Source organism: Gopherus flavomarginatus, chromosome 1 (assembly GCF_025201925.1).
Source record: "Gopherus flavomarginatus isolate rGopFla2 chromosome 1, rGopFla2.mat.asm, whole genome shotgun sequence".
NCBI classification, from domain to species: domain Eukaryota; kingdom Metazoa; phylum Chordata; order Testudines; family Testudinidae; genus Gopherus; species Gopherus flavomarginatus.
In genome coordinates this window covers 230632367-230657856 of record NC_066617.1, presented here as the reverse complement: position 1 = coordinate 230657856, position 25490 = coordinate 230632367, and the positions used below count along the sequence as shown (strand labels likewise).

General features: G+C 43.4%; 1 protein-coding gene across 4 annotated transcripts in view; it reads right to left on the bottom strand.

The window, feature by feature from the left end:
- CTPS2 (CTP synthase 2) overlaps positions 1-25490 on the bottom strand; it is a 165507-nt gene that overhangs the window by 128415 nt on the left and 11602 nt on the right. For 2 of the 4 annotated variants that reach the window (XM_050963699.1, XM_050963698.1), the window contains 5 exons: positions 24842-24911; positions 24146-24202; positions 19146-19351; positions 5673-5843; positions 4833-4937 (listed from right to left, as the gene is read on the bottom strand). In XM_050963699.1, the coding sequence (XP_050819656.1) occupies positions 4833-4937; positions 5673-5843; positions 19146-19351; positions 24146-24202; positions 24842-24843 (541 nt within the window). In that variant the 5' untranslated portion in view covers positions 24844-24911. The remainder of the gene's footprint in view (positions 1-4832; positions 4938-5672; positions 5844-19145; positions 19352-24145; positions 24203-24841; positions 24912-25490) is intronic. The other 2 variants (XM_050963701.1, XM_050963700.1) reach the window with 2 other exon arrangements.

The window sequence follows — 25490 nt, the reverse complement described above, 5'->3', positions numbered from 1 at the left end:
GAACAAGATAGATGTAAGGAATAAATTAAATTTATAAAAAAACGTATTTAGCAATAGCTATGATAGAAAGATTGGAGCTGCTTAAACAGTCTTCCATCAAGATCCTTAAAAGCAAAATTATCTCAGAATGTTGTCTGATTGCCCTCTTGTGGTTTCTGAAATCATTGCACATTTTTGTTCAAATAAAAATTAAAACACACACACGCACATACACACACACACACACACACAAAGACTTTACTGTTTTTGACATATATATAATAAACCTACTTACTACTACAATTTGCACTTGATAAATTATATTTGTAACCTAAAAGCCTTGCAATCTTCAAACCAAGGATCCTGTCTTGGTCTCTACAGAAAGTTTCCTGACTTTGAGAAAAGAATCACTGACAGCCTCATCCCTATCTAATGTAAGGAAGTTCCTGTGCACTTTTTCCGTTTATTGCTCTTTCTAAGCTTAAAGGAAATGTTGGATCTATATCGTACACGTCATAAATATAGTGGAAACTTTCTGATCAAGCTGAAACCTTAGGCTAAAATCAAGGCTGGATTGTCTTTCCAAAAAATATGCCATAGTTCAAAAAGAAACTATGAACTTTGTACATTAGTAAATAAGTGTCTATGGCCTGCATTATGCTGGAGTTCAAACTAGATGATAATAGTAGTCCTTTCTGGCCTTTAAAGCCCATTAAATACTCTTTCTTCAAATTCCCAGAGATGTCTTCTTCAGAAATTTCATTAAAACTTGAATGATAATAAACAGTACCATCTTGCACTTATATAGTGCTATTCATCCATATATCTCAAAGTGCTTTACACAGGAGGGACTATACTGCTTTGCAAGACCTTAAAAATAAAATAGCTAAAATGTGACCTCAATCCATAAGTTCTTAGATACATTCTTGAAAGCATGATCATGAACAACATGACAGGATCCTTGATTTGAAGATTGCAAGCTATGATTTGAAGAGTTCTTCTACTGACTATGATGTCTTGATTTCTAAGATCATCAAGGAAATTAAGTCCTGCTCCTTAATATTGTTAACCCAGTGTATGTAGATGGAATCCATTGTATATGGCTTGCGAAAACCCAGGAAAGGTGAAAATATATACATCAGAAAAAACTGTTATTCACCTTTTGTAACTGTTGCTCTTCAAGACGTGTTGCTCATATCTATTCTAGTTAGGTGTGTGCACCGATGTCGGAAACTTTTCCTTAGCAGCTATCCATCAGGCTGGCTATCTGTGGAGCCCCCTGGAGTGGCACCGATATGATGCTCTATATATGATCCTGCCAGCCTGACCCCCTCTTCAGTTCCTTCTTTCCGGCTACTCCGACAGAGGGGAAGGTGTGTATGGGGCGGAATGGAATAGATATGAGCAACACATCTCGAAGAACAAGAATTACAAAAGGTGAATAACCGTTTTTTCTTCTTTGAGTGCTTGCTCATATCAATTCCAGTTAGGTGACTCCCAAGCCTTACCTCGGAAGCGGGGGTCAGAGTCAAGGTATTGCAGACTGGAGAATCGCCCTGCCGAAGGCCGCATCGTCACGTAATTGGTGAACGATGGCATAGTGTGACGTGAAGCTATGCACCAAACTTCATGTGGCAGTCCTGCAGATGTCCTGGAGGGGAACGTGAGCCAGAAAGGCTGCTGGCAAGGCCTGAGCCCTCATAGAGTGAGCCGTGATAACACGCAGAAGGACCTTCGCTAAGCCATAGCAAGCGCAAATATACGCTGTGATCCAGGAGGATATCTGCTGGGAAGAGACTGGTGAACCCTAGACCTCTCTTTGCCTCGGGAATGAGGAAGTAGTGTGAGTAGAAGCCCATGCCTCTGACCTCCCAAGGTACTTCCTCCACTGCTTCTAGAGCTAGGAGGGACTGGATCTTCTGGATAAGGAGTTGCTCATGAGAGGGACGGGCAAGGGGGGTGGGAGGGCGGGGAGGAGCAGACCTGGATAGAATAGCCTGCCTCTACTGTGTGGAGGACTCACTGATCCAATGTAATAAGGGACCATGAACGGCAGAAGTGGGATAGGCAGTTCAGAAAGTGAGAGTGACTGGTCTGGGTATGGACTGGTAATCCATCCTCATGAACGTCTTTAAAATGGACGCTTAGGGCCCGAAGGGGCTTTAAACTGTCTCTGGCCCTGCCCTGGAGGAGGATGCGATGGTCTGTACCTGGTGTATCTACTCCTCCTATGGGAGAAGTCCTGCCTGGGTCTAGCAGGGAAAGACCACTGCTGGGAGGGCTTGGGTTTAAACAGCTTTCTTTGAGTTGCCGGGGTGTGCACGCCAAGAGACTTAATTGTGTTCCTTGAATCTTTCAGGCTATATAACCTAAAGTTCAGTGACAAGCCCCTGACCATCGAACAGGAGGTGTTAAATAGTCTGCTGAACTTCCGGCGGAAGACCTGAGGACTGAAGCCAGGCATTATGCTGCATGGCAACGGCAGACGCTAGCATACATGCCTTCACTTCCGCAGCATCCAGGGAGCCTTGAAGAGCAATCCGGGACACTATTCTGCCTCCTCCGCGATGGCTCTCAGCTCCTGCTGAGTGTCCAATGGGAGAAGCTCTTTGAACTTTTGGATAGCAGACAAGGAGTTATAACTGTATCTGCTATGTATCGCAAGCTGATTAGCAATCCATAGGGAGAGGCCACTGTTAGAATAAACCTTCCTCCCAAAGAGATCCAGATGTTTTTTGTCTCTTGATTAGGGGCGGGCCCTTGCTGGCCCTGCCTTTCTTTTTCGTTTACCACATCCACCACCAGGGAGCACAGGGAGGGATGGGTAAAAATGGTATTTGTACCCCTTAGTGGGGACAAAGTACTTTCTTTTTGCCCCTTTGGCCATGGGAGGAATGGAGGCCAGAGTTTGCCAGATTGTTTTGGCATTTGACTGGATGGTCTTTATAACAGGTAGCTGCACCTTAGAGGGCCCTTCTGGTGTTAGAATGTTCACCACAGAGTCCTCTTCTTCTACTACCTCTTCCACCTGGAGATTCATATTTAAGGCCACTCACCCTAGGAGTTCCTGTAAAGCCTGACAGTCCATGGATGGAGGGCCGGATGTAGATGTACGCACCACTGCCTCATCAGGAGAAGATGAGGAGGCGGCGACCGGCAGGATCAGGTCTGAAAGAGTCCCTTGGTCCACTGGATCCAGTTCCTCCTGGGTACCGGCTGTAGTCTCCACCGGGGGTGGGGCTGGGTCCAGCGATTGAGGGGGATCTGGAGAAGGACGACTGATGGTTGCCTCGGGAATATGGGACCCATAGCGTGAAGGTGGAGGGAAGCCTAGAGGAAGTGCCCTAGGCTTGGTGGTACACCCAGGGGGTCCAGAACTGCCACTGAGGCTGCCAGTGGGGCACTGAAGTGTCCCATCTGATACTGCCTGGGCCTGATTGAGGTACCGCTGATGTCCCCGATGCCCTACCCGACCTAAGGGAGGGTGACTGGGAATGGGACTGCCAAGGAGGGGTGGTGCACTGTGTCAAAGGGAGTTCCGCGTCCCCTGACAAGCAGGATGGGTGCTGTGCGGAGTGGCAGGATCCAGACGGTGTCCAGCGGTGCTGTTGCCTCAGTGGAGATTGGCCAGGGGAGTGCAACCATGATTTGTGCCATGCCGGAGAGTGATGCCGCGATGGAGAGCGGTGGATTTGCGGACGGTGTCTCGCGATGGAGAGTGGTGCCATTGTGTAGAGTGGTGTTGGTTCGAGTGGTGCCGGGGGTGCGACTACCATCTGAGGCCTTTGTGGAGGCTTCTCCGTGGCCTGTTTCCTACAGGTGGCCAGGGAGTGGGAACAGTGCCAGGGAGAGCGCTTTTGGGCCCCCGAAGACCGTCAGGCCCTACAGGGGCATGCCGAGTCCTTTCTCAGTTCTGCAGACGATACTGCTGGAGGGGTGCACTGCACCGAGGCACTCGGGGCCGAGTCTTGAGGCGGACAAAAGGCGGACTCCATGAGGAATTGTTTCAGTCTAATGTCTCTCTCCTTTCTAGTGTGAGGCTTAAATGCTTTGCAAATCCTGCACTTATCCGCCTGATGGGCCTCTGCCAGACACCAAAGACAGGAGTCATGGGGGTCGCCCGTGGGCACAGGCTTGCCGCAGAAACTGCAAGGTTTGAAGACCTGGGATGGCATGCCTTGTAGCCCCATAGGGCACTCGTTGAAAGGGAAAACCCCTGCAAGCATTAACAACTATACTTAACACTAAAGATAACAAAAAACTAACACTTAACTAACAATAGGGTAACTATACACAGAGATAAGTAGAGTAGCTAGGGAGTTGTGGAGCACTTGCAAACAAGAGACCACTGTTCCAACAACCATCACTGGTAGTAAGAAGGAACTGAAGGGGGATCTGGCCGGCAGGGTCATATGTAGAGCAGCATATCGGCGCCACTCCAGGGGGCTCCACAGCCGGCCTGATGGGTAGCCGCTAGGGAAAAGTTTCCAACATCTGGGCACGCGGCGTGCACACACACCTAACTGGAATTGATATGAGCAAGCACTCAGAGAAGAACTGGCTGCTTTAAGAGAGAATCAGCTCCTAAGGAGACATTCTTCAGCAACTTTCAGTGCTCTGCATGGGGATTTAATCACATTAATGGAAGTCACAGGGAGTAATCCATGCATAACATACTCAGAATTAATGCCAAGGGCCATAAAGACTTTGTGTGTCTTTGTTGTTGCTATCCACATCAACTCAGTCTGACATATATACACAACACAAAACAAGGGAGGAAAAGAAAGCTCTATTTATTCATCACACATACCCAGCCCCATGGATTACATCTACAGAGATGGGAAGTTTCATACTTGCCTCAATTACACATATTTGTGGCTCTTTCTTGTCACTGTCCACAGGAACCTTTGCCTGATTCATCACCCATTCTTGAACAACATCAGTAATGTGTGGAACAACTGCAAGGCAAAATGAAAAAAGGAAGCACTTCCTAATGTAGGACCACATATTGCTTCCTACTTAGAGAGGAGAGAAAAACCCAGTGGGGTAATTGAGCTGGTGGAATGAAAGGGGGCAGCAGCAGCAGCCCCATGGCATGTTCCTCCTTTCTTTGAGCCTGTGGAAGTCCCTCCAGAAGACTAAAGTATAGCCAAGTCTTGTTGGCAAGGAAGAAGGGTGGAGCCAAGGCAGCAAAGAGCAGCTGCTCTGTGCAATAGGCCTCCTCTGAAAGCTGAATGGATGAGTATGACAGCACTTCCACTGTGAATGACTGCATGCAAATTTAAAAGGATGTTCCTGAATATTTATAGATGCAACTGAAATTTGCTCTTTATAAACATATATGCAAGTAAAACTTGATTACTGGAATGCAAATGGAAAGCGAACTCCTCCTGGATCATCTGGAGGACAGAATGATGTGCTCAACTAGAAGAATAGAAAGCTTCAGCACACTTACCTACTGTACTCAAACTGTCCTTGACCTCAAATAGCTTACAATTTCAGTTGTCCAATTTATCAACAAAATTGTCATAAATCCAGGAAAGTTTCTGTAGTGACCACTTCATTCACATTAATCCAATAATGCAAATATGTCAGTAACCCTCTGAGTGAATAAAAGTTACCGTGTAATTGTTCTAAACAGTCTTATTAGAAACTCAACTAATCTGCATGAATTTAAACTACATGGAAAGTACCTTGAACTGTCTTTCCCAAGTAATCGCCATGTCTTTCTTTATTGATTACATGTTGATAGATCTTTCCAGTGGTGATGTTATTATTTTTATATAAGTTGATGTCCAAGAATCTTTCATAATTTCCCAAGTCTAAGTCAACTTCTCCCCCATCGTTTAGTACAAAAACTTCACCTGAAAAAGAAAATGAAAAGGTAAAAAATAAATTGCACTGGGATTTCCTCCTACATTAACACATAGGAAAGCAATGATTACAAATTACTAAATAAATGGCAGGAATTCTATAAACATAATAAATACATTTTAGTAAAGGTGCTGTATAAATAAGCGCAATGAAATGCAGTGCTTTATTTCAATTATGTTAATTATTTTAGGCTCAGATTTGGGGTAAAATTTGCATGAGTGACTTAGCAACTTTTGAAAAATTTACCCCTAGTTTGCATTCAGTTGTTTCAGCATAAATATCTGGTTCATCATATCCACAGCTAGGGTCTTATTCAAAGACCACTGAAGTCAGTGGAATTTTTCCATTGACTTCAAAGAGCTTTGGATCAAGCCCAGAGCCTTTTTTCAATCTCTAAAGATGCCTCTTTTAAACATCAGCCTGTGAGGGAACCACACCTGTTGCTTCCAACATGGCTCCATATGAAATCAGATGGGAAAGTGTTTTGGTAGAACTGAAAAGTACCTCAGCAAGAGCACTGCTCTTACACATCAATGACCAAATAATTTGCTGGATTCATACTGAAGAAACAAAGATGAAATCATTTGAATGTACACTCTAGAATATGTAAATACACAGTTGCAATATAAAAACGTGTCCATCAGGATATCAGACTCTCTTTGAACAAATAATGAAAGAAAATGTACCACACAAGAGAGTAGATGATTTACAGTCTGATCCTGTGAGATGCTAAATTCCTCCAGTGTGCTATTAATTTTCCATTTAAGTCACGGGGGCTGAGTATACCCAATACCTCTCAAGAGAAGACTCTTTGAGATTAAAGAATGAGGAAACTTTGGCTAATTGGAAATCATGAAAAGATTAACCTTGGAACTGTGAACTGTGGGTTCAGCTAGCTAAAGTTACATTGCTGGCAGCATTCTGATCAAAGGGACCAGTCATCCTGGTGTCTGCTAGAAAGTTACTGATGAGCAAAAGTGAGTGTTGCATACAGAGCTGTATTGATTAGTTGTAAAACTATGATACACAAGGCTACTCTGCAAACATTGAGGAAGACTTAGAATTTGGTACACCGTAATAGTGGGGGAAAGCTGGTATATTTCCAGACTACACAGCCTACTCTTTCACAGCATGACCCGATACCTATTCAATCAGTAAGAGTTTTTCCATTGATTTCAATGGGCATTGGATCAGGCCCTTAAACAGCAAATGTTTTGGGATTGTAAAAGATAACTGATAATATGATCTAAAAGACTGAAATATGCCTTTCTGTCTCCCATTAGATGACACTGGGGCAAGGAAAGAGGACAGATTTACATATTTCAATCCCCTGAAAAAGTCTAAACATTTATTGCAACCAAAATGCCACTTTCATTAACCTCGATGCAGACAAAATGGGAAACGAGAAGCCATGTAACTGTTCTCTCTAACTCCTCACTTAATGTCCTCCCGCATAACGTTGTTTCGAAGTTACGTCGCTGCTCCATTAGGGAACATACTCATTTAAAGTTGTGCAATGCCTTTATAACGTCGTCTGGCTGACTTTACAAGGGAGCATTGCACAAGTTCCTCTTCTCCGCCTCCTCCTCTTCCCTCCCTCTCAGTGCTTCCCCCGCCGCCAAACACCTGTTTGGCATTGCTTAGGACTTTCTGGGAGGAAGGGAGGGAGCAAGCGAGTGAGGAAGCTGCCCCCACCTCCCACAGGTAGGATCACCTGGAACGCAGGGGCTTTAGAGGCTGCAGGGTCCTGTCAAAGTGCCACTTATCTCTAGCCAGCTTTGAAGGGGTACACTAGCTGTGTGGCTGCCCCTGCTCCTCCTGAGTCCTCCAGCCTGTGCTCGCAGGGACGCATTCTGAAAGGGGCTTTAGAGCTGCAGGCCAGGGCCCTGGGGCCCCCTCAGCCCAGGGCTCTGCTGTCCCTAAAGCTCCTGCGTTCCAGGTGGCTCTGCCTGCTGGGAGGGTGGGGTAGCTCCCAGAATCGTGGCCATGGGGGCGGTGCCGCACTGCGCAAAGCCACCTGCACACCCCTGCACCAAATAGGAGCTGCCCCAGGTAAGTGCTCTGCAACTCCTGCCTGCCCCAGCCCTGAGTCTCCTCCCGTACCCCTACCCTGAGCGCCCTTCCGCACCCTAACTCCCTCCCAGACCCCACACCCCACCCTGAGCACCATCCCATACCCTAACTCCATCCCAGATCCTGCACCCCCAGCCTTGAGCCCCAGGGGTAAGCCAGGGGCACCTCCACACCACAGTACTGTACAGTATATAATTCCTTTCGTCTGCCCCCCAAAAATCTCCTTGGAACATAACCCCTCACACTTACATTAAATCTTATGGGAAAATTGGATTTGTTTAACATTTTTTCACTTAGAGTTGCATTTTTCAGTAACATAACTACGTTAACTGAGGAGTTACTGTATTTATATATAGATATATTTAGACCTTGTTTTTTACATCCAGTTTTGACTTAATGCCCCATTTTCATCAGTAATGTGAGCTACAGGAAGTCGAACTTGATGGATGCTGTCCCAAGGTTTAGGACAGGGCTGGCCAACTTGTGGCTCCAAAGCCACACGCGGCTTTCAGAAGTTAATATGCAGCTTCTTGTATAGGCACCGACTCCAGGGCTGGAGCTACAGACGCCAACTTTCCAATGTGCTGGGGGATGCTCACTGCTTAACCCCGGGCTCTGTCACAGGACCGGCCCCCACTCCACCTCTTCCCGCCCCCTCCCCTGAGCCTGCCGTGCCCTCACTCCTCCCCCCACCAGAGCCTCCTGCACACCATGAAACAGCTGATCAGGAGGTGTAGGGAGGGAGGGGAGGTGATGATCGGAGGGGTTGTGGGTGGATGGGAGGTGCTGGGAGCGGGGCTGCTGGGAGCTGCTGACATACTACTGTGGTTCTTTGGCAATATACATTGGTAAATTATGGCTCCTTCTCAGGCTCAGGTTGGCGACCCCTGGTTTAGGAGAATGACAGTGAGTGGAGATGGGTGGCCACTCTAAAATATAGCCTACAAAGGCTTAGCCCAGGAGCAGGATTTTTTTCCTTTTTATTTATTTTTCTTTTCTCCTTTTTTAATTAGATCCATTTATATTTCATAGGTTTTTAAAAAAACACAGGAGTTCATTTTATGTTGATGCTTTCTGTCATCTGTTTAATTCAAATATTAATATGGTTTAAAATACATATGGCAAGAGATTGGTCCTTAAAAATAAGAATTGCTGGTATTCTTTTTAAATTATTAATGAATAAAAATCTAGTAATATTTATATCTTCATAAAAACGAGGGCAAAATTCTGCCCTCAGCTAAACTGCACAATCTCAGTGCAGAACACAGAATTACACGAACATAATCTAGTGCAAAATTTGTCCCTCATTCAAAAAGTCACCTACTGAAAATTTACAAGTTTCCAGAAATATGTTTCAGTAATGTAAACAGATTTAATTAATATTTGTAAAAGCATTTTGAAGATTATGAGTGCCATTATATTATTATTATCAGCAACAAGTACATAAATAGACTTTTTAACTTTTATTTGATAGTATGAGCTATTATAACCTATTGTTAAAGGACTGGTATGTAATCAGACACACAATGAAATCTTTATTAAAAATATACTAGTTTGCATACAACAGTCAAAGGAACTTTGCTTTATCACCTTTAGTAAACATTTCACTAAACTGCTTGTTCTAGTTATAGCTTTTTATATCTGAAATAGGATTTTCTTTTCCTTTATAATAAATGCACTCTTATTTACTTACTTTTTCATTTAAATGAATATCTCTAGTGATAATTTCCAGTTACACATGTAAAAAAATAGCGCAACTTGACATGAGAAATTGGGACTTAGGTCCAGATTAACTTGAGGTACCCATATTTAAAAAGTACTGCCTAAACAATTTACCTGTAGCCTACAGGCATTGGTAGATAAGACACAGGTATAAGTTAAGGCATAATGCAATGCGCCTAAAAGCCTTTAGGCCTGTAAGACAATAGCTTAACTCAGCATTTTTCAAATGCGGGCACTGTGGCCACACGCAGTCACCAGTGTATTTTTTTGCAGTCACAACAGCCTCCAAAACATGGGTGGAGACTGGAGGAGACAAAGCAGTGGCCCCTCCCTGCCATACCAAGCTGTTGCTCCTGAATAGCTGTTACCAAGGGGAGCGAGATGCACCGCCAGGATTTGGGCCTTGCACCACGCAGCTCCCTCCTCATGGGTGTCAGGCAGCACCTCTGGAAACACACAGGGCTGGTGTACATGGCACTGGAGTTGGCTCTTGTCAGTGGATGTGGCTGCAGCATTCAATCGCTGGGGCACTCCTGAGCAGCTCCCCTGATCACACCTGATCTGGGCATGGATCCTAGGATTCCACAGGTGGCCAGTGAGTTCCTGAACCACCTTCCCTGGGGTGGGGTCTCACTGAAGGGCCATGGGAGGTAGGGACAGAGAGACTGGTCAGTGCTTCCCCTGCCTATTTACAGATGCTGTAGTTAACGCAGTAGCTCAATGGTTCAGGGCTGCTTCAGGGCTTGGCAGCTTCCAGACAGGGTGAGGGGCTCCCATTCTGTGACACCCGCCAAGCACTAGAATAGGAACAAGGTCTGGGTGCACTTCCTACTACCTTCCTACTATATAAATAAATTACAACGATTTGGACGTGTATGTATGCATATTTATTTGTTTTTTTCTTAAGGTTAATTAAGTATTTTAGGAAAAACTGTCAGAGCAGCCACCAGCAAGAGTTGATGGCCACATGCTGAGACCACCAAAAACTTTATTGTGAGAACCCCTGGCTTAGCTAAACTAATCAAGGCCTAAGGCCCAAAAAGCTAGCCAGGAGTAACCCTAGATAATAAGATAGCACAATACAGACTGCTTTAATAAATGAGTATGACTAAACTGCTGACAGGTAACCACCAGATGTCAGTTTATACCAGCTTTAGATATTTTAAATTAGGAACATCAGCAGATATCCAACCACAAGAATGCCATAGTCACTAACTGACGAATATGCTAATAAACTTGAGGTAAAAGGTCTAGTAACTTACAGGAGAAGAGTACCCCAACTTCAGTAGGGTGAGGAAATACAGACAAGGAAAAGGGGCTGAGACCCCTACTGAATATGCATTAGGCACAATGGGAATCAGCTGAATACATAAAAGCTGCATTTCAGCCAGCGTGCCTTGGAAGAGGCCAGGACAATGACTGCTGGTAAGGATGACAATGAGGATGATGACTAACATTTTGGGTTGTTCTGCAAGAGATGGTGTAAGTATATGGACACTCAGACACTCATTTTATATTATTTCTACCCTCTTCGCGGAGTGGAAGTGTTTGTGATATTGCTAACAGTACTAATAAAAATATTACAAAGACAGAAGGTCTTTCCTAAGTGTGAGTGTGTCTGCTGTGCACACCAGAGTTCTCATCATTGTGATAACTCTAATACTTCTGGGTCTGATCAGGAGCCAGGACCCTCTCAACCCACAGAATGTCATTGGTATTTCTAATTGATCAATATAATTAATACACAATCAATAGATCAGGCAACATACCTAAGGCAAGACCCAATGAGGCAATGGCAGAGCCAGGAATAGAATCCAGTTCTCCTTAAGTCCCAGTCCTGTGCCTATCTATTGGACTAGGCTGCTATTGCACTGAAATCTCAGCTACCCCCTTTCAAGTGCTGCTCTGCTACTCCGTTAAGTCATATTTCCCTCTGTCTTAAAAAGCAATAGTTCAGTTCTTCTAAGCACCTGCCTTCTAGACTTTGAAATTGACAGGACCAAGTCCTGAATTTGATTCCTGTGGTGAATAAGCCCCTTTTCATTTTAAGCAGATACCAAAGTACACTTCCATTCCAAGCACAGCTGGAAATATTTTAGCACTCAAGGGAGTTTTCTCCAGTTCTCCACTACATTAACCACCCACAGAACATTCACACCACAGGCTATAACTTCTGAAGCTATCAAACTGACAAGAATGAAACTGCCAAAGATTTGCCTTATCATGGAACTGAGAAAGTGACTTTATAGTTAAAACTATAATGAGCTTTCCATTATAAACCCAATTTTGACCTTCATTTCTACCTTCCTCAGAAATACTCCTTTCTGTCTGCAATTTATTACATGTGGCCTCCCGCCAGAAAACTTTCTAGGAAACTCTTTGAAAAATGAGCTCTTGGAAAGGTCTATCACCTTTTTCAAACGTTGTATCTCAAACATAGGTTGGCCTAGTAACTTTAAATGCATTCATAGTACATGAAGTTAGAGATGAAAAAAGCCTATTAGATCACCCAGTCCATCTTCCGGACAATGACATAGTGTGACTTTCAGTATTTTCTGGAAGTGTGGTTATTTCATTCTAAATTTTGTATGGATCAACCAAGATACTCAAAACTAGATAGGATGCAAGACTTCCAGCCCTCTGTGAGTGAGACTATGAAGACATTTAGCAAATATTTTTAAAGATTTCCAGCAGCTAATGGAGTCCCCAAAGGTTGATGTGTCTGAGAATTCCATTAGCTCTTGACAGACTTTACAAATTTTGCAAAAGGCTTGCACAGTCTGACTATGAGGGGGTTAGAGGTCTTGTAGGAGCAGAGCTAACCTTGAGGAAGATTTTTCAAAGGCACAAATGAGAATTAGGTGTCCAATTCCTACTGATTGTTAATGGGAGTAGGGCACCTAACGTCCCTTTCAAAAAGTCTCCTCTTTGTACATTGGCTGATTCAGGGGATGGGTCCAGTCTCTGAAGAATCTGACCCCTCATAGAAGCTCTGTTCCCTCTGCTTGCACAGAGAACCACCCTCCATCAGGACCACTGTCAGCTGCACAACCAATGCTGAGTATGTCTACACTGCAGCTGGAAGCATGCCTCCTAGCCTGGGTAGACAGATACATGCCTGCTCTACTTAAGCTAGCAGGCTAAAAATAGCAGTGTGAACATTGCTGCTCAGGTGATGGCACAGGCTAGCCACCCAAGATGCCGGGAGGAAGCATGAGCAGGAGAGGGCAAGAGGGGAGGACCCCTGTCTCATACTGAGAAAGCAGGACAATCAGTGAGTTACCTTAAGTGCCTGTACATAAATGCAAGAAGCATGGGAAACAAGCAGGGAGAACTGGAAGTCCTGGCACAGCCAAGGAATTACAGAGATCTGGTGGGATAAATCACATGACTGGAGTACTGGTATAAACTGTTCAGAAAGGACAGGCTGGGGAGGGAAAGTGGAGGAGTTGCATTGTACGTAAGAGAGCAGTATGACTGCTCAGAGCTCTGGTATGAAACTGCAGAAAAACCTGAGAGTCTCTGGATTCAGTTTAGAAGTGTGAGCAACCAGGGTGATGTCGTGATGGGAGTCTGCTATAGACCACCAGACTAGGGGGATGAGGTGCACAAGGTTTTCTTCAGGCAAATAACAGAAGTTACTAGATCACAGGCCCTGGTTCTCATGGGGGACTTCAATCACCCCAACATCTGCTGGGAGAGCAATACAGCAGTGCACAGACAATCCAAGAAGTTTTTGGAAAGTGCAGGGGACAATTTCCTGGTGCAAGTGCTGGAAGAACCAACTAGGGGCACAGCTCTTCTTGACCTGCTGCTCACAAACAGAGAAGAATTAGTAGGGGAAGCAAAAGTGGGTGGGAACCTGGGAGGCAGTGACCATAAGATGGTTGAGTTCAGGACCTGACACAAAGAAGAAAGGAGCAGCAAAATATGGACCCTGGACTTCAGAAAAGCAGAATTTGACTCTCTCAGGGAACTGGTGGGCAGGATCCACTGAGAGAATAACATGAAGGGGGAAAAAAGGCTAGGAGAGCTGTCTGTATTTTAAAGAATCCTTATTGAGGTTGCAGGAACAAACCATCACAATGTGTAGAAAGAACAGTAAATATGGCAGGTGGCCAGCTTGGCTTAACAGTGAAATACTCGCTGATCTTAAACACAAAAAAGAAGCTTATAAGAAGTGGAAGACTGGACAAATGACCACGGAGGAGTATAAAAATATTGCTCAGGCAAGGCGTAGTGAAATCAGGAAGGCCAAATCACACTTGGAGTTGCAGCTAGAAGAGATGTTAAGAGTAACAAGAAGGGTTTCTTCAGGTATGTTAGCAACAAGAAGGTGGTCAAGGAAAGTGTGGGCTCCTTATTGAATGAGGGAGGCAACCCAGTGACAGAGGATGTGGAAAAAGCTAATGTACTCAATGCTTTTTTTGCCTCTGTCTTCACGAACAAGGTCAGCTCTCAGACTGCTGCACTGGGCAGCACAGCATGGGGAGGAGTGACCAGTCCTCTGTGGAGAAAGAAGTGGCTTAGGACTATTTAGAAAATCTGGACGAGCACAAGTCCATGGGGCCAGATGCGCTGCATCCGAGGATGCTAAAGGAGTTAACGGAAGTGATTGCAGTGTCACTGGCCATTATCTTTGAAAACTCATGGCAATCGGGAGAGGTCCCAGATGACTGGAAAAAGGCTAACGTAGTGCCCATCCTTAAAAAAGGGACGAAGGAGGATCCGGGGAACTACAGGCCAGTCAACCTCACCTCAGTCCCTGGAAAAATCATGGAGCATCCTCAAGGAATCAATTCTAAAGCACTTTGAGGAGAGTAAAGTGATCAGGAACAGTCAGCATGGATTCACCAAGGGCAAGTCATGCCTGACTAACCTAACTGCCTTCTATGATGAAATAACTGGCTCTGTGGATGAGGGGTAAGCAGTGGACGTGTTATTCCTTTACTTTAGCAAAGCTTTTGATACGGTCTCCCACAGTATCCTTGCTGGCAAGTTAAAGAAGTATGGGCTGGATTAATGGACTATAAGGTGAATAGAAAGCTGGATAGATTGTCAGGCTCAATGGGTAGTGATCATTGGCTCCATGTCTAGTTGGCAGCCGGTATCAAGCAGAGTGCCCCAAGGATCGGACCTCGGGCCGGTTTTGTTCAATATCTTCATTAATGATCTGGAGGATGGCGTGGACTGCACTCTCAACAAGTTTGCAGATGACACTAAACAGGGAGGAGTGATAGATACATTGGAGGGTAGGGATAGGATACAGAGGGACCTAGACAAATTAAGCCAAATTGAGCCAAAAGAAATCTGATGAGGTTCAACAAGGACAAGTGCAGAGTCCTGCACTTAAGACAGAAGAATCCCATGCACTGCTACAGACTAGGGACCAAATGACGAAACAGCATTTCTGCAGAAAAGGACTTAGGGGTTACAGTGGACGAGAACCTAGATATGAGTCAACAGTGTGCCCTTGTTGCCAAGAAGGCTAATGGCATTTTGGGCTGTATAAGTAGGAGAACTGCAAGCAGATAAAGGGATGTGATCATTCCTCTCTATTCGACATTGGTGAGGCCTCATCTGGAGTACTGGGTCCAGTTTTGGGTCCCACACTACAAGAAGGACGTGGAAAAATTGGAAAGAATCCAATGTAGGGCAACAAAAATGATTAGGGGGCTGGAGCACATGACTTATGAGGAGAGGTTGAGGGAATTGGGATTGTTTAGTCTGCAGAAGAGGAGAATGAGGGGGGATTTGATAGCTGCTTTCAACTACCTGAAAGGGGTTCCAAAGAGGATGGAGCTAGACTGTTCTCAGTGGTAGCAGATCACAAAACAAGGAGTAAGGGTCTCAAATTGCAGTGGGGGAGGTTTAGGTTGGATATTAGGAAAAACTTTTTCACTAGGAGGATGGTAAAGCACTGGAATGGGTTACCTAGGGAGGTGGTGGAATCTCCTTCCTTAGAGGTTTTTAAGGTCAGCCTTGACGAAGCCCTGGCTGGGATGATTTAGTTGGGGCTTGGCCCTGCTTTGAGCAGGAGGTTGGACTAGATGACCTCCTGAGGTCCTTTCCAAGCCTGATATTCTATGAAGTATGTACCCAGGGGGATTGTGCAGGATCATACTCAGATGCTTAGCCCATGTCGCTGCCAGTGTCACAACATCCAGGCTGCTAGTTTTAGTGTGCTAACTCAAGCAGAGCTAGTGTTTGTCTGCCTAGCCAGGCTGGGAGGCATATTCCTAGCTGCAGTGTAGACATACCTAGCATTGCTTGTGCAGTTGACCATGGTTCTATCATTCTCCTCTGACATACCCATTGTGGCCATTTTGGAAGCCTGAGGTCCCTTGGATAGGCTACATTTGGTTTGTTTGGTGCACTGCTCCTGCTTCACTTTGGGAGCAAGTGCCTTTTCTGGCCTCAGATCTGTCTCCCGAGTATAGAGCCCATCTTTTCTGATGCAAAAATACACCTCTATACAGCCCCTCAATACACTTCACTTTAGGAGCAAAGAGAAACAATTGACGCACTTTTTACCTCTGGGCTCTTTTGGCATTTATTCTGCTATAGCAACGAGGACTGGCCTGCAAAAGGGGGAAACCTTTGCAATGAAATTTTGTAGATCATATTAACATATCATGTTTTAGATATACAATTGAAATTGTTTTGGTTCATTTTCAGCCCTTGAAGCTCTGGAGACAAAAAGAACTGGAGTAGTTTAGATTCACTGAGAGAAGCTAAGCCTGCACCCAAAGCCAACAAGTTTGTCTCTGCCTCCAAAAACTGCAAGGTAGACTAAAGACCCACAGCCAGAATTTGCCTAAGAAATGTAATTTAAAATACTACTATTGGCAGGAGGTACATTTTTAATGCTGTGCACAACTTATTTTATGATGAGCAAATCAATGATGTGGCAGAGGATGCAAGTAGTATTTTCCTTTATAAATCTGGACCTTGACCACGTAAGATTTGGATAACTCATCAGCAATTTTTTTTCAGACATCATGATCAACTCCATACAAGAAGTATGAAGAACTGTATGTAATCAAACAAGTTTTAAAACTTCAACTCCTAAACATTTACAAAACTCCAGTTTTTGGTGAGAGACTAAAATGTACACTCAACTAACGCTAGTGGGTTGTGAGATGCTTTCCAAAGCTGGCTGGTTAGCAGCATAGCCACATGCTTTTGGCACCTACATGTATTTGTCCCAGCCAATCTATTCTAATTTGTATTATTTAATTCATGTCTGAGGTGTCAGGTTCAACTCTCTCTCCTAGGTGTTTTAGGATATCAGAAGAATATCGGAGTTTTGTCTAAGAGCTTGACTAAGACATGTTGGAAGATCCTATTATGCTGTCTTTACTAAGCCACTAGCCAATAATATACACATTTGCCCTTGTTTGAACTTTTTTGCCTTGTTTTCAATCCAACTGACCTCATTCAAACCCAAATCTCCTTCTAACAGTCCTTCTCTACACAGGACTGGCATTTAAATTAACAACAAAGTTGGGTCTGTTGACAAAGTCAAATTATACATATTTAATTATTTAAATCTCTTCTCGTAAGCCTTATGACCCCTTAGTTATTGATGCTGCTCTTTGAATACCCTCCAATTTGTTGATATTTGGTACTGAGGTGCTGAGAACAAAATGAGTGGCGTGACAAAGTCAGGCTGGACAGCTGCAAGAGAGTGGTGGAAGGCACGTATATATGTAAGTACAATAAAGGCCCTTTTTCTTATAATCTGAGAAGGGGTTACCTCAGGCCTGAGACCTTTACAAACTCTTCCTCTAATGAGAGAGTGGGAGGACAGACAAGCTGCTGCAAGGCTAGGGGCAACAGGGAGAGAGGTTTCTCCAGGCTGAGAGGATGTTCTCCTCCCTACAGGGGAAACAACCAAATCTGAGTGCCTGTTTAGGGGAAGGACTGACATCCCAGAGTCAATAAAAGGAAAACACCCGTATGCCCCCAGAGAGGGAAGCAGCAGGAAAAGGTATCTCTTTTTATTTTTTGTTTGTGAATTTGACTCTTTTGTTTGGTGGAGGAGCACTCCTTGGGCCTGCCCCAAGGCCCACCTTGAAAATACACCTCTACACCGATATAACGCGACCCGATATAACACAGGTTGGCATATAGCGCGGAAGGAGCGGGACTCCGGCGGCGCTTTAAAGGGCCCATGGCTCCGGTTGCTGCAGGGAGCCCTGGGCCCTTTAATCACCACTGGAGCCCTGCCACTGCTACCCTGGGGCTCCAGCAGTGGGGCTTGGCCAGCGATTTAACGGGCCCAGTATACCCACAGTCGACGGAGCCTAGAGCTCTTTAAATCACTGCTGGAGCCGTGCCGCCGCTACCTTGATATAACGGAGTTTTACCTATAACACAGTAGGGATTTTTGGCTCCCGAGGACTGTGTTGTATCAGGGTAGAGGTGTATTGATAAATAAACATAGAGCGGGAAGACAAACTATATCCAGAGTGAGGCTGATTTACTTCAGGCCCTGCCACTGCCAGAGGGGGAAGTGCTAAGCCCAGTGAGACAGAGGAGGTGCCTGGGCATAGTGGGTCAAATTCTGACCTGTTACATCTGTGCAATCCCACTGATTTTGATTTCACATTCTAGGTACTCTCATCTATCCTATGTTAGAGAGTCCTTATTACCTCTATGACGTGATGCCTATGGCAGAGCAGCCCAAAATTCCATGGGCCACTTTTTGTCACTATACTGCATTGTAAGATCATATCTAACTGAGCTTATGGCATCACTGCTTTCCAAGTGGTTCCCACCCCCTAAATATCTATGTTCAGATTTGTTGTTCTCATTGTATCAGGGTTTATATTTCCAAGCTGAATCTCATATTGTTATATCCAGGCTCTCTAGACCCCTTTGTGTTATTTCTCTTGTCTTCACAAGTGTTCACAGAACTTTCAAATTAGGTATAATCTGAATTAAACTAATTGTTGCTTAACCTTACCATGTATTGTTCACTACTGATGGCATTAAATAAAACCACATTTAACACCAATATCTCCAGCAGTTCACCACTTCTATATCCCCATATTATGTCTCATTTCCTTCTGTTATCTAGTTTTCACTCTGGATGGTAGTATTCATAAGCAAGTGAATATGACTTAATTTTTCAAGTAACATTTTTGGAGGGCACTATATCAAATGCTTTACCTATCAAGTTGAGACAAAGATCAGGCAAAGTGAACATCAGGGAAAAAGTCCTAACAGTGCGGTCTAAAAGATTGTGGAATACCTTGCCAGCTGAAGTGGTAGAAGCCCTTTCACTTGAGTTATCATAAATTAAACTAGACAATGCACTTGAAAGTATGCAGTAGGGAGCAATCCTGCACTGTCACACAGATGGACGGGATGACCTGATAATAAAGATCTATCTATAACTTTTCAAAAATATTATACATTTAAATTCTGTTTATGAAAATAAAACTTAATTGAACTTATGCATGCAAAAGAAAGAGCATCACTCTTCATACCGTGCTCATATGGTGAGAAAGTTCCAGCATCTATATTAATATAAGGATCAATTTTGATTGCAGTGACTCGTAGACCACATGATTTCAATATGGTGCCAATGCTGCTTGCAATGATTCCTTTGCCAATGCCTGAGATGACACCACCGGTTACCAGGATGTACTTCATTGGAAAATGAGTAGCAGCACATAGGTCTCGAGTTGGAAATCTAACAGTGACAAAAAGCACATTTGGTAAACACACATTTGTCCTTACAAATCACACTAAATCAGCATGCAGAAAAGGAAAGCCAAAATGAGCTTCAGAAACCAAAATATCAAAATTAAATATAGTCACAATTTTGGACTTTAAATCATTTTAAATTTAAAGTTTTTTAATGACTTCATACATGTTCTGCTAACTTCAGTTCAAGGATTTTTCATTCCGATTACATTAACCACAATACATTTTACCTTTGTCTGACAGTTCTATCTTTAGAGGAAGAGACTGAACTTTTGCAGGACTATCCAAACCAAAGGAACCCCTCACTCTGTTTTCCAGCTGTTTTTCATTCCCCCAGAGCTTATCATGTAGCCACTATTCTTCCAGAGGGCTTGCTGTCCCCACTACGCCCAAGAAGCAACAGACTGGAAAAGGAAAATGGAACCAGATCTTCCACAGAACAATGCATGACACTACTGATAACCAGTCCAAAACCTTTTTCTTACATATTTACCCCATGAACAGATACTGAAAACAGAAAACAATATTTGAAGACCTGCAATCTACTGCAAAGTAAAAAGACAGTGTGGTGATGGAAAAGCAAAGTCTCAGATTTAAAAGAATATCATAAATATAATGGTAATGTAATTCTGGATGATTGCACTTGCACCAGGGGTTGCTTCAGTTTCCTGGAAGTTGATTCTATCCCAAGACTAGCCAAAGGACAGAAACACTGGCCCATGGGACTGCTGGATAGTGATGGCAGACTCTCAGAACACGACTCCGAGGCACCTGGGGCCAGAGCTGCGTCCACCCTGAAAAATGATGTATTGTGGATTTGAGTCTCAGTTGGACTTTGGGCTTGGACCCAACCCCATTGCTGGGTCTTTGGGCATGGGTCCTGAGGGCTTACTGGCCCAAGTCAGATAGATTTGTGTGTAGATAGATGGGGGAGTTGGGCTCAAGACTGAGAATAGACTTTCCCTGAAGTGTAGACATACTCTGAGTGTCCTGACCCCCATTTGTCTAGGTTGGCATTCTGCCACAACCTCAAAATATAGCATAGTCTAGTGGGTTGTGCATTGGGCTCAAAGCCAGGAACATGAGCTCTAAACCTAACTGACTCTGACACTAATGGCCTTCAACAAGTTATACAGGGCATGTCTATGGTGCAAAAAATAACTCCATGGCAGCAGGTCTCATAGTCCGAATCAACTGACTTGAGCTCACAGAGCTTTTGCTATGGGGCTATAAATAGCAGTGTAAATGTTCCTGCTCAGGCTGGAGCCCAGGTTTTGAAACCCAGCAAGCAGGGTGGATCTCAGAGTCCAGGCTCCAGCCTGAGTGAGAACATCTACATTTCTATGTTTAGCCCCATGAGCTCAAGTTAATTGACCCAAGCTCTGAAACTTAATGACAAAGAGTTTTTTTCTGCAGTATAGATATACCCCTCACCTGTCTATGTCTCAGTTTTCCCATCAGTAAAACTGGGGATAACACAAACATTTCGCTCTCAAAAGACATTGAAAGAATTAATTTATATTTATACCATACTTTGAAAATTAATATGCTATGTAAATGCTTATCATGATGATATCTTGATTAGTAGGAGAGGTAGACTACCACATTTAAGAGTTTTCTACAGTTTATTGTAGTATCATCATCTTACTAGTGTACCATCATGCATACACAATAACTGAGCTTAAGAAACAATACATATCTAAAGCCGGGTCTACACTAAAAATTAGATTAACCCAGCTACATCACTCAGGGGTGTGAAAAATCCACACCCCTGAGAGATGTAGTTAAGATGACTCAACCCCCAGTGTAGACAGCACTAGGTCGAAGGAAGAATTCTTCCACTGACCTAGCTACTACCTCTAGGGGAGGTGAATTAACTACAGGGATGGGAGAACCCTCCAGCAACTGTAATGAATGTGCTGCTGTAGCATTTTAAGTGTAGACATAGCCTAATTCCTACATAACTTACCTCTTGAAAAGTAGGCTTTTTGATTAGTAGCTTTGTTAGATACAGTTTCAGAGAACTCCCTACCACCATCAACTAACAAATTCAAAAAAGAAGACCTCTGTAGGGTTCAAAAGCTTGTCTCTGTCACCAACAGAAGTTGGTCCAATAAAAAATATTACCTCACTCACCTTGTCCCTCTCTTATCCTGGGACTGATAGGGCTAAAACTACTGTTTACTGCATGCTGTATGACAGTAAGGTTTAGACATAAACAAACAAGCTAAATATGAGTCAACAGTATAATACTGTTACAAAAAAAGCAAACATCATTCTGGGATGTATTAACAGGAGTGTTGTAAGGCAAGACACAAGAAGTAATTCTTCCTCTGTACTCCACTCTGATTAGGTCTCAGCTGGAGTATTGTGTCCAGTTCTGGGCATAGGTGCCAACTCCGTGTGTGCTCCAGGGCTGGCGCACTGGTGGGTGCTCTGCACCCACCGGCAGCTCCCCGCCCCCACTGCCCCAGCTCACCTCCACCTCCGCCTCCTCTCCTGTGCGCACTGCATTCCTGCTTTTTCCCCCTAGCTCCCAGCGCTTGCACCACGAAACAGCTGTTTTGGCGGCAAGCACTGGGAGGGAGGGGGGAAGAGGGGGAACGCGGCACACTTGGGGAAGAGGCGGGGCTGGGGTGAGGATTTGGAGAAGAGGTCCAATAGAAGCAGGGAAGGGGCAGAGTTGGGGCGGGGACTTTGGGGAAGGAGCTGGAATGGGGGCAGGGCAGAAGTGGGGAAAGGGTGGAGTCAGGGTAGGGCCGGGGGTGCGGGGATCCACAAGCACTCACCGGCACTGGGGAAAGTTGGGGCCACATTTCTGGAAAGATATGGGCAAATTGGAGAAAGTCCAGAAAAAAGCAACAAAAATTATTAAAGATCTAGAAAACATGAACTATGAGGGAAGATTGAAAAAACTGCTTTTGTTTAGTCTAGAGATGAGGGGACTGAGAGGGAACCTGATAACAGTTTTCAAGTACATAAAAGGTTGTTATAAGGAGGAGGGAGAAAAATTGTTCTTCTTAATCTCTGAGGCTAGGACAAGAAGCAAAAGGCTTAAATGCAGAAAGGGCAGTTTAGGTTGGACATTAGGAAAAACTTCTTGTCGGTGTAGTTAAGCACTGGAATAAATTGTGTAAGGAGGCTGTAGAATCTCCATCATTGGAGATTTTTAAGAGCAGGTTGGACAAACACCTGTCAAGGATGGTCTGGAGATAATACTTATCCCTGCCATGAGTGCAGGGGACTGGATAGATGACCTCTCAAGGTCCTTTTCAGTCCTAAGATTCTATGATTCTGTGAAACAAAAGCAAAGACATGCTTATATAGCACAATTAAGCCAGCTTGCACGGCCTAGTTTTTATTTCTTTTACTTAACTTAGACCATTACAGTTATTCATAATCAATATTGTGAAGGTTGTGTTTAACTTTAACTTCATGAAGGTAGTAAAGCGCTATATAAGTGCTAAGATTTTTTTTGGTTTTGTTTTCATAACAATAAGCAGTACTGACATTTATGTGAAATTGAAATGAAATTATTTTCATTTTTTTTCTTTATTTGAATTTAGATGTGACCAGCAAAAATCTTAGGCACATGACTGACACTTAAATTCACATATTACACTGTAAATCTATTGTATCAAATGACACTTAGTATTATTTTTGTTTTTAATGTAATGCTATTTTGTTTTATATAAAAATCCTAGAATTCCATGAGTGACAGGTGCCTAATAAAATAATTTATATTTTAAATTTTCTCTCAAGTACACAGCTTGGTCAAACCTCTGCCTAGAAATCAGTATGCCTACAGTAATCTTCTTATTTGTTAATACTGTGCAAACACCACACACTTTGGACCACAGAGAAATTGCATTAAACTGAAGAAAAGCACAAGCACAAGTACAAAAAACATTGACTAACAGAGCCCTTTGCTTCGAATGACAGTGAGACTATAGATTCAATATACAGACTTTGTGTTCCTAAGGAAAAATCCCAATCAATTCAAAATTGGGTCTTAAAGGACAGTCAGCTTAAAAATTATGGGCCTCACTCTCTGCTATGCTGGTTATTCCCCTAGAAGGACAAAGAAACATTGTGAGTCTGAACTCGGAATCTCTTCAACCCTCTTCCATCTAGCAGGGGCACATGCTCCTATAGACGGGGCTGACGGTTCAAACTCAAAAACCTGTGTATGTTTGCATCTGCCAGAGGTATCGACCCATAAAGGCTCTGTGTCTCTACACTGTTTCCATGACCTCCTACTTTCTCTCAAGAGTTCTCCAACTTCATCATTAATTTATATGATTTTATAATTAATATTTTACAATTTTGAAGGATCTTTTGTTTTAAGATTAAAAAATAAACATTATTTTCAGCACATTTTCTTTACTTCCTCCTGTCTAAGAATCAAAGATCTGGTTTGATTACTCTGCTCAGTATCTCGTTGGAGAACTGACACAGGAAGTGCAACACGGCTAATGTACTGGACAAGAGGCAAATGAAATGGATTCGTCCTTTTATTAAGATGTCAGAGATGAGTTAACAAGTACCAGACTGTCATTCAGAACACATGCTACACAGCAGGTAGATGTGTCGTGTTCAGAAACCTCCTATCTTCTAAGATATAAAATAATACAGAGTTCAAGGACATATTACAGTGAAAAGATGAAAATTATAGTATTTGTAATATTTCCATATTAAATATCAAATAAATCCAAAAACATTGGACTATGCGATAGCGATCAAAAATATACAAGAAGCTATAATATCTTCAGAACGCTACCTTCTTCCAGCTGTAAGCAGTGCAGACCTTCCCAACATTACAATGTCACAAATAAGCCTGCAAAACAGACAACAATAGGCACTAGTATTTATCCAAATCCAATGCATAAGCTGTTTAAAAAACAGTGAGATGTATTTTCAGATGGTTCCTAGGAAAGACAGATGTGTACAGTACTTGTTAACACAATTCAAAGTTTTGCATGTAATTACTAATGCTCTTCAAACTTAAATAAAGTCTCTACAAGAAGGGAGTGTGTGTGTGTGTGTGTGCGCGCGTGCATGTGTGCCTATACAAGATAAAGCTTTATAGTCCTGCCCAATAAATACTCTGTCAGAGAGAGCCTAACAACAAATAGTGCTTTAAAAGAAGTCTAGTAATTAGACCATGGCTTAACATATTACCAGATAACTACTAGCCAGGTGCCAATACAAAAAATGAGGTGAGGAGTCCATCAGCAAAGTTTACCATCCTGTAGTAGAACTACCCTGAGAAGATACTGTACGGAACTCCCACCCTAAGCCGCAACTTCACTGCTGGAAAGAACCAGGGTGGTGGGAGCTCATCCTGTTGGATGTTCCATAGATCTGTTAGTTGCGGATGTCTGATCAATTCAAAGCTCTCTCCCAGCATCCTCCTCTGGCTGAGGAATGGGAAGAAGAGCAGGTTGTCATTTTACCGCTCTCAACCCAGACTCACATGTGGGGCAAAAAAAGAAATTCCCATGGGATCAACGCAGGCCTGGTAATGATTTGGTACAGAGCAAACACTAGTGGAAAAGAAAAAAAATAGTTCCTTTACATTCACATTTGTCATAAGAAAAAATGTTAACTACAGAAGGCCAGAATGACAAAAGACAAATACAGAAATGAAAAATTTAGAAGAGTGGAGTACATGAAAATACATAATTCACAACACAAGCAAACTCAGAAAGTATTAAAGCAAACTTGTACTCTTATTGCTCTACATGGTTCTTGTATCAATCCTGTTTTTCTGAGATAATTCCACAAAAGAACTGGCCTGAAAAGACAAACAAAAAAACAAATCTAATGCTTGTAGCAGTAACAGTGCTGCTGATAGGCAGAACTATTTATTGGCACTCTGATGAAAATACTTGCAAAAGGTGTATAACACTAGTATGAACCATAGAAGGGACGTCATGCTGTGATCGTCATTCTCTGGTTCTTAACAATTTGCATTTTTTTAAATCCCCTTTTTAGTGTCTTAGAGGCAATTTCACTTGCTGTGTACACAACTGCAGTACTGTATATACAAGAAACAAGAGTAAAACTTGAAAACAGCGCTAAAAACAAAGCTTCTAAGTTGGCAATGCGGTGCACAAAAGCTG